Genomic DNA, 9,870 nt, shown 5'->3' with positions numbered 1-9,870 from the left:
CTTTGCCATGACGTGAGATGTTGAACTTTTAGTAACCAGTAAGAGTGTGAGCGATACCTTATGCTCCCCATTCACACCTGTTGCCAGGGAAGGTAATATGCCTAATCGGGCACAATTTGGCCATTTTCACTTAGGGGTGTACTCACTTGTTGCTAGTGGTTTATACATTAATGGTGTGTTGAGTTATTTAGAGGGCACACCAAATTTACACTGTTCTACAAGTTGTCATTGACTACTTTATATTGTATTAACGTGTCATATCTTCAATGTTGCCCCATGAAAAGCAAATATTTACAAAAATATGAGGGGTGTACTAACTTGTGAATTATTGTATAGAACAAAAAAAAAAGTGGATTTCTCTGGAATAAGACATCAGATGACAGATAAAGGTATCATTTTATTCAGCTTACTACGTCCTACAAGCCCATATAGACTGTTTAGTAGGGTCGATCCTAGAGACCGTTTCCTTAGTGGTTTTAAAAGGAGACATTTTTGGGATATCACCAAGATATACCATGAGTGCTTTATAAATGAGGGTCCCACCTTTGGAAACCAATGTCTCCATAATGATTGCACCCAATTTCTCCTTCAGACCACTATTGAATGGAGAAGCCATGGCGCACGTGTTCAATCATTGCAATGGCAGTTTTGACTACAGCCAAGGTGGGGTGCATTTGTAACAGTGATGGCATTCATGTCATGATATAGCACATTATCACTGCAGCCATCCACTGGGCTCTGCCGTATCGTGCAGGTACCGCGGTATTATCGCTGAGCACAGTGACTGCAGTCACATGGTGTAATCCTGATGTGACCGCTGCTGCCTGTCGACAGTAACCAGGGGACAAGAAACTTCTTTTGGAATTTAAAACTTAGTAAATTTAAGAAGTTTTTATTGGAAAATCTGTAAAATATAAAAAGACAACTCTCATTCTCAAGTAGATTCCTCCAGAACACAAATTTCAGCTTTTGAGCTTCCATCCAATCTAAAAAAGACTAAGACTTGTCTCTGAGGGGGGAAAACAAATTTTATTAGCTATATTCCAACTCAAATTTACAGCCCATAGAAAATCCATGCTTTGTTAAATACTAAAACATTGTGTACAAATTGTAGGCAATATAGACAAATCATTTTAAAAAGGAAAAAAGAAAAAAAACAAACAAAAAAAAAAACACAGTTCTGGTTCCAAAGATTTCAATAAATTAAAACAAAGGAGATAGAAAGACAACAGGAGTCGGCATTGAAAACGGAGAAAGAAGCCGCAGGACGAACAGCAAATCCTTCAAGTTTTAGAACTGTGTTCTTCATTAGATATCTAGGAATGTGCAAAAAAAAAAAAAAAAAAAAAGGAGAAGAAAAAAAAAAAATAGCAATCACAAATGTAAAATATATAAACAGGATGGCATAGAGAAATTCAGCTCAGTAGTTCTAATAAAAAAGGCACACTATATGTAGGGAAAAAAAGGCAAAACAATGACCAATGAGGAAAGATAGGTGCAATTTGGATTTTATTTCTTTTTAAATTAATTTTTTTTTTTAAATAAAAACCAGGGCAAACATTTATTTTGTGATCTATACGTATAGCTTATACACTGAAACCTGACAGCCTATAGATATGTGGAAACAGTTTAGTAAATTTCTGTAAAAGAATTGCAATTTATTTTGGATTTAACGATTTAATAAAAAAAACATAAAAAAAACAACTTTATTTTGACTGAATTGGTATGTACTGATGGATAATAGTGAAAGATGAGTGGGGGTGAGGTTTATTGCACATGTTAATCATTCCCTGTTGGGTCATGCTCTGCGGACCCCAACTATAAATTTGAACGCAGCACATTTCATACGGAGACAGTACGATCATACGATGCGTACGATCAGATTCGAGTTTATAGTCCTGTAACAAGGGGAATACATAGGTCTGCATTGGAGAGTTGAGCGCAAACTTGTATATTTTGTAATTAATGGCTGTTCAGGGTTCCATACTTTATTAGATATAAACATTTTATGGATCATGAAAACACTGGTATATAAGAGGACCTTTTCGGTTTTAGAAAGTACTATAAGATCTACTGCACTGTCAGGCTGGACGCCGAGATGTTGGCTGCATGGAGACTCTTGTGTTTGCTCACATACGAGACTCCCTACAGCTACTCTCTGTATGCTCAGACCCCAGTGTAGATAACTGGACCATAGAGAGTCCTGTATGGATGGTATGGCGGACCTTAACGCATCCACATTAGAAAACTGTTGGTCGAACCATCATTTGGCCAACAGCTACCTGTCCCGGCTTCCCCATGAACATCGACACTTGGCCGGAAGTTCTCAAGTTCTCTATCAAAGAGTCAATGACAGACTCCAACAGTAGTAACTTATCTGTTGGGAGAACAAAAGCATCAGCAAATGAAGTTCTTCAGGCCAGATCCTTCCCTTCCATTACATCTGTCAGGTCGTCACTCAGATGACTAATCTAGTGTATATGGGTACTTTAATTTGTAAGCAAGCAAGTGATTAGAGTCATCAAGGACCCCCAAAAAATAGAGAACCCCTTACAAGACTATGTCCACTTTTGAAATCAAAATTTTTTAAATTTCCCCCGAGCTTCTAAAATATATGAAAGATAAATTGAAAAAATAAATTGTCGTAAAGGGCAAAGCCTAGAAAATGGAGGAAAAAAAATATATAAGTCTGGTCTTCGTAGGTTATAAAATAAAAAAACATTAACAAATGTGAATTTCAAATAAATCTAAAAAGTCCTTCACCAGTGGGAAACTCAGAAATGGTTGTGTCTTTATTGTGAAGTGGACAAAACCCCTATGATTTGGTCGAGTAGCACAACGACATAAATTGGTATAGAACATTTTTTTTTTTTTGACACAGTGGAGTAAAAAAATATTTACTAAAGAAGATATAAATAAATTTGCATGAAGAATAAGAATATTTTAGGGGCTGCCCTACAGGAAGATGATCAGAGGTAATAGCACCAAGAAGACCCATTATTATTATGACACACAAAGGGTTTCCTATCCATATATATTACATGAATTTCATACATGTAAAATACCATTAGATACTCTCAGGAATAGTAAAGTAGATGGCTTAACAAGATCACAACGTGACACGGTCATTTGGCTACAATAGGCAAGGTGCGTCTGCCCGCTAGCTTATACCCCAGGCAGGTGTGCAAGTCACTAGATTATATTGATATATTGTAACACTAACCAATATGACAAGGATACTTAGAAAGGCCACTAGTGATAATGATTCACGTGCTACAAGTGCGGTAGAAACGCCTACACTTTTGTAGACAACATGCATAATTTAGACAACCGCATATTCCCCACCTCGGTACCATATGAAGCAACCTCCGCTCAGAACTTACATATTCAGGTCACATAAGCACAATCCGCTAGTTATAGATATGGGATATCAGAAGACAAAGATTTATGTGCTGAGCTTTGACCAGACATGGAGGGAATATTGAAACAGCTACTGAATGTGTCCAAATGGCGGCTTTGCTCCTGTTGTAATAAAGCTGTTGGGTAACAGATTCTAATGGATCCCAGTGATTTCTATTAGGCTTAGACCCTGGGTATGTTCCTTTAGACCTCAAAATGGATCAAAATAATGGTAAACTTAAATAGCGGCAATTTTGAAAAAGTGCCAACACAAGGAAAAAAGATTCGCCAATGTCCACCCTATTGCCTCCACGTCCCAATGATGCCGACACAGTGATTGCAAAGTCTTGTCGGTCACAAATTTTACAACAGCCGCACAGATCTCAAGTTATGCTTTTCTGAAAGGGAGTAGGCAGTTTTTTTTTTGTGGCGTACATTAAAAAAAAAGAAGAAAAAAAAAGGGTGCATTGTAACATGAGGGACAAAAAAAAAGCATTTTTTTTATAAATAGGTGTCATCAAATGGGGGAGCAGACGTTTATGAACGGTCATCAGCTTTGACACAGTAAGCATTCACACATTTTAACAAGACAGATTCATATGCAAGAATGTAAGGGCCACTTTTAATAGAGACATAAATAACAGTTTTCTGTAGAAACGACATCCATACAGTTCAGGAAGAGATCCTGCGCAGCGACCAGCTCAAGCATGGATCTGGGCCGACCCTGCACAGCCACTAGCCCCAGGATGGATCTCACGTCATGATGATGGGCTGATCCTGCACAGCCACCAGCCCCAGCATGGATCTCACATCCCAATGATGGGCCCATCCTGCACAGCCAAAAGCCCAAGCATGGATGTGACATCCTGATGATGGGCCGATCCTGCACAGCCACCAGTCCAAGCATGGATCTCACATCCTGATGATGGGCCGATCCTGCCCAACCACCAGCCCAATCTTGTGTCTGATGTCCTGATGATGGGCCAATCCTGCACAGCCACAGGCCCAAGCACAGGTCTAACATCCTGATGATGGGCCAATCCTGCACAGCCACAGGCCCAAGCACAGGTCTAACATCCTGATGATGGGCCAATCCTGCACAGCCACAGGCCCAAACACAGGTCTAACATCCTGATGATGGGCCAATCCTGCACAGCCACAGGCCCAAGCATGAATCTCACATCCTCATGATGGGAAATCCTGCACAGCCACCAGCCCAATCTTGTGTCTGATGTCCTGATGAAGGGCCAATCCTGCACAGCCACAAGCAAGGGTCTGACATCCTGATGGGCCAATCCTGCACAGCCACAGGCCCAAGCAAGGGTCTGACATCCTGATGGGCCAATCCTGCACAGCCACAGGCCCAAGCCCAAGCACAGGTCTGATATCCTGATAATGGGCCGATTTAGAACAGCCACCAGCCCAAGCATGGGTGTGATGACAACGCAATCCCATTAAAAACAAATATGTGATATGTGACATGTATATATATTTTTTTAATGTGCGTGGTTTAAAATCCCCCCCAAAAAAACCAGCTTTTAACAATTCATTTTCAAGACCTCATTTAAAGACCATCCACAACAACAAAACTGACAAACGCATGAAAACAAACAAAAATAATATGTATAAATTTACACCCTTCTGGTTTAGCAAAGTCTTTGGAAACATTCAGTGTGATGTGGATATGTACTCATCGCACAGGTCCTCGCGATAAAAGCAGTGCAAATCAGAAACCCTTCTGTGAAGTCTAGACCATGCGCTCCCATCTTAACAGTTCAAACTAGAGTCTTGCAACCTAGACCAAATCTTTATCATTTCTTCGGGTTTCCTAGGATGGACCAAAATTAAATTGGAATATGAACATATGTTATTTTTTTGTTTCTCCTCTATATCAAAAGTCTTGAACCCTTTGTGTTTCTCTGGAGCAAGCCCAAGCTTCTCAAGGCACATTCCAGTATACACGTCATCAATGGGATAAAGGAGAACTCTGTTTGTTACGTTGTAGAGTCTTAAAGCAATATTGCCAGAATAAAGGAAGCCTCCGCCCCCAGCGTAGGGTGGGTAGGACCCTTCATACAGACTCTCAGGAATGTAGTACTTTAGCTTTTTGTCCCTATGAGGTCCAGCATCCTTGATCACATCCCCAACAAATAAATCTTTGGCTTTTTCTACGGACAACGTCTTCAAGTAATCCAGGATCTGATGTGTATTCACAAAAACGTCATCGTCTCCTTTAAAGATGAACTGAACATCTGTACAGGAATGGCTTACCCACTTCAGAAAGAGCACTTCTTTAAGAGTTAAATTAAAGAAAGTGTCCTTGTAATTCCACAGAAGGATGTCATTATACTTCTCGCTTTCATATTTTATTAAGCCAGAGAGATCGGGATGATTATCCTCCTGAGGAGTTTCTCCAAGGAGAAACACCCTGACAACAGTCATGTTGTGAATTTTAATTTCCTTGCCCCAGCACTCCCGTATGGCTTGTCGTCTATCAAAGTGTGGTGTGAGGGATTTGATGGCCAGCAGCAAGAAAGGCTTATCTTTACACTTATCTGGTTGATCCAACACCAGAGAATGGTTCTTACATCTTAAATAATAAAGGAAGTCTTTAAATCTGTCTGGCAAGTTCTGAAAGTCTTTGATTTGGGACTGAATATTTGTATCCATATCACATGAATTCAGGAGGCTTGCGTTGGAAGCCACCATCTCTTCCACGGTAACGTTATTGAGCAAGTTTAGAATTGGATTGTACAATCTGTCCAGCTTTTGCTGCTCTCTATTCCAATAAGCTCCGCTTGCTGCGCGTTTCCTCCAGAATTTTCCAGCGGGTATTAGAACTTGTCCTTTCGTATTTTTGTCTTGGCTGTCGCTTTTTGAAACTTCGACAAGGATATAAATGAAGAAATTTAACATCATTAGGATCCCCACCAGCTTTAATCTTCTCCTTCCAACACTCATTTCTCATACCTGAAAGAAGAAAAACAGAAATCAGGTAATGTGCAGCACACAGTGTATTACTATTCTAATTTTTCCAATAAAATACCTGAGAGTCCACTAAAAATATGATGTTTTTGATGATATTGCTTCTCATATTTTACTACTGGTCAAATTTCAAATTGTCCATTTGCTTAAAGGGAACCTGTCACCCCACAAAATCAAAGATGAGCTAAGCCCACTGGCATCAGGGGCTTATCTACAGCAACATGTGCACAAAAATTGCGGATTGCATTCTATTAATAGGATGCTTAATGGGTGCGTTTTTTTTTTTGCGGTTTTTATAGCGAAAAACTCGTGAAAAATCCGGAACGTGTGCACACAGCCTAAAAGTTTTCTAAATGATAATTAGTCATTAAAATGGCTTAACACTCGCCTCACCCATCTCCCAATACTTCCAAATTGACACTAGTCCCTGGTTGCTATCTGCTTCTTGCAGCAGTACTGAGCTCCTGATATAAGGACTTGTAACCGCTGCAGCCGATCATCAACAAAGCCAGTGACTGGATGCAGCGCGGGTGTGGGTGTCATTTCTGCAGAAGGAAGGAGACTGGGGATCAAGAGGCATCAAAACGGGAGCAGTGGGGGGGGGGGGGGGGGGGTAGGGGGGAGACCCGTCCCTAAGGTCTCTGGGGATGAGGGGTTGTCTACTTAAGCAGACCAACGCTATTAAAAACCTGGGAGTTTGGGTCTCTGTTGGAAATTATGCATGGGGGTCAGCAAGTTCCATCACTAAGTTGTCATGTAAACCTTGAGCAACTTAAGTAACCAAGAGACAATACGGACCCTCTATCTGGCCTTAGTGCTACACAAGTGCATATGTGAGGAAATCAATAATGGATTTGGTGAAGTAAATCCACACGGTCTCCATGACAACACTGCACCTGCAAGGTCGTCACCACACTTAGTGGCAAATCTTTAGGCTTTGGGCCTGTAGCGGCAAGTGTCATACCCCAGCATAGGAGAAAGGACAATATAATTAGCTTTATTTCTTCTTTTTTTTTCCAGCTCATACCAAAGGCCTTAATCAGCTCACAAAGCGAGAGGGGAGAGAACTAGGCCAAGAAGTGTCAAACATGCCAGGAATTTATTACATCAGTACACTGGCTGTTTGGTACTAATCCATCGGACTGCAGAAAAAAAAAAGTTCATCACTGTGTTCACAGTTGTCCTGAAAGTCACTTTCAGCCATAAACGGCTCAAGTTCACCGGTCGCCAAGAACGATCAATCAGGTTACAGCATTCATTTTCAATCCAGCCATGAAAATAAACAAACAATCTGATTAGTTGCTATGGGTAACACTCAATTGTGGGCCTATTTATTATTACAGCGCTCGCCTGAATCCTGCATATATACTTGTTAGAAAAGAACCAGACTACCACGCCGTATAAAAAGGACAATCACAGCGACACAGAGCGAGGGGCCGACACAGGGCGAGGGGCCGACACAAGAGCGAGGGAGACTGTCCCGGCAAAATAAAAAGGTTCCCCAGAACATATAAAAACTCAACCTTTCACTAGACACTGCAGCTGTCAGGCGACATGCTGCTCAAAGTTACCTGATCACTGCAGAGAAAAGGTGGAGATAGATGTAAACAAGTAGGTGGGAAGGTGTACATAAAATGATTGGCCCCGACATGGAGCACGGAGGGCCTGTACTTGGTTTGAACAGTCATTCTGCGCTGACAGTCCCTTAACTAATTTGTTTTTTTCCATCTGTATATACTGAGTGCTAAAAGTGTGCTGTGTATATAATAGTCCAGAACAACTTCAGTGTAGGAGAGCCACTGGCTCCTGACAGATCCTGATCAATTCAGATTGTAGAAGGTGGAGTTAGTTTCCTCTATCAACTAGTATCCGGTATACCTCCTCTGGCAAGCAAGGGAAACCATACTGTAAATTTGTTATGATAAATTTCCCCTCACGGTGGTGACACTAGTCTAAGGTTGTGTGCACACATTGCAGATTTGGTGCATTTTTTCCTTGAAGATTTTCTAGATAAACCTGAAGCAATCCTGATGCCAGCAAAGTGAATAAGAAACATTAAGTGTAGTGCACACGTTGGGGTATTTGCCCACGATCAGGAACTTCTGCAGTTTTGACGGTGCGTATTTATGCAGCATCATAACCGCAGCAGCCAGATGTGACAGCGTAGTGGATGGGATTTCTAGAAACCCCAAGTACACTGTGTCCATAGTCGCCTCCGGCTCACCAGCGAACACTGACAAACGATGCTCGTCTCTCCAGACAGCGGCATGTCAATTTCCCTTGCGGAGATGCAGCAAACATTAACTGCATCCAAAGCGCTGCTAGTTCGTGACCTTCATTTTTGACTTGCAGATTTGATGCAGAAAATAATCTGGAGCATGTCAATTAATTTTATGTGCGTTTCTCATCATTGACTTCACTCAAATCAGTCAAAAATGTGAAAAGGCTATGTTTCTCCTGCCAAGAGCTGCAGAAATTTTACCCACCGAGTGCACATAGCCTAATTCAGTAAAAGCTAATAAATACGTAAAATCATAAACAGACCATTAGCTGCCTGGTCACTAAGGGATCAATCCACCTCTTGAATTGGTTTAGCGTCTACCTACATGTACCTATGAGTCTGATATTGTGCCAACCATCCATTAAATCATGCAATGCAAAATAAAGGAAAAGCAGGCTTAAAATAACTTTAATAAACATATATTTTAAATTAAGTCCTTAGGAAAGCAGGTGGTATGCAAATACTCGGATGCAGCCTGAAGGACGGTCAGTCAGGTCTGCAGCCATCATGAACATAGTAACATAGTAACATAGTTAGTAAGGCCGAAAAAAGACATTTGTCCATCCAGTTCAGCCTATATTCCATCATAATAAATACCCAGATCTACGTCCTTCTACAGAACCTAATAATTGTATGATACAATATTGTTCTGCTCCAGGAAGACATCCAGGCCTCTCTTGAACCCCTCGACTGAGTTCGCCATCACCACCTCCTCAGGCAAGCAATTCCAGATTCTCACTGCCCTAACAGTAAAGAATCCTCTTCTATGTTGGTGGAAAAACCTTCTCTCCTCCAGACGCAAAGAATGCCCCCTTGTGCCCGTCACCTTCCTTGGTATAAACAGATCCTCAGCGAGATATTTGTATTGTCCCCTTATATACTTATACATGGTTATTAGATCGCCCCTCAGTCGTCTTTTTTCTAGACTAAATAATCCTAATTTCGCTAATCTATCTGGGTATTGTAGTTCTCCCATCCCCTTTATTAATTTTGTTGCCCTCCTTTGTACTCTCTCTAGTTCCATTATATCCTTCCTGAGCACCGGTGCCCAAAACTGGACACAGTACTCCATGTGCGGTCTAACTAGGGATTTGTACAGAGGCAGTATAATGCTCTCATCATGTGTATCCAGACCTCTTTTAATGCACCCCATGATCCTGTTTTCCTTGGCAGCTGCTGCCTGGCACTGGCTGCTCCAGGTAAGT

The 9,870-nt window shown here is 41.2% G+C and overlaps 1 protein-coding gene across 1 annotated transcript in view; it reads right to left on the bottom strand.

Annotated features, from left to right (window-relative positions):
* Positions 1 to 1,003: 1,003 nt before the first annotated feature.
* The window catches only part of B3GNT2 (UDP-GlcNAc:betaGal beta-1,3-N-acetylglucosaminyltransferase 2), a 55,465-nt gene continuing 46,598 nt past the window's right edge, over positions 1,004 to 9,870 (bottom strand). Inside the window, exon 2 of the mRNA XM_069768686.1 lies at positions 1,004 to 6,369. Within this exon, the coding sequence (XP_069624787.1) occupies positions 5,167 to 6,360 (1,194 nt within the window). The 5' untranslated portion in view covers positions 6,361 to 6,369 and the 3' untranslated portion in view covers positions 1,004 to 5,166. The remainder of the gene's footprint in view (positions 6,370 to 9,870) is intronic.

The sequence above is a fragment of the Ranitomeya imitator genome, chromosome 5 (assembly GCF_032444005.1).
Source record: "Ranitomeya imitator isolate aRanImi1 chromosome 5, aRanImi1.pri, whole genome shotgun sequence".
In the NCBI taxonomy this organism is placed as follows: Eukaryota; Metazoa; Chordata; class Amphibia; order Anura; family Dendrobatidae; genus Ranitomeya; species Ranitomeya imitator.
This window is presented reverse-complemented; position numbering and strand designations above follow the sequence as displayed.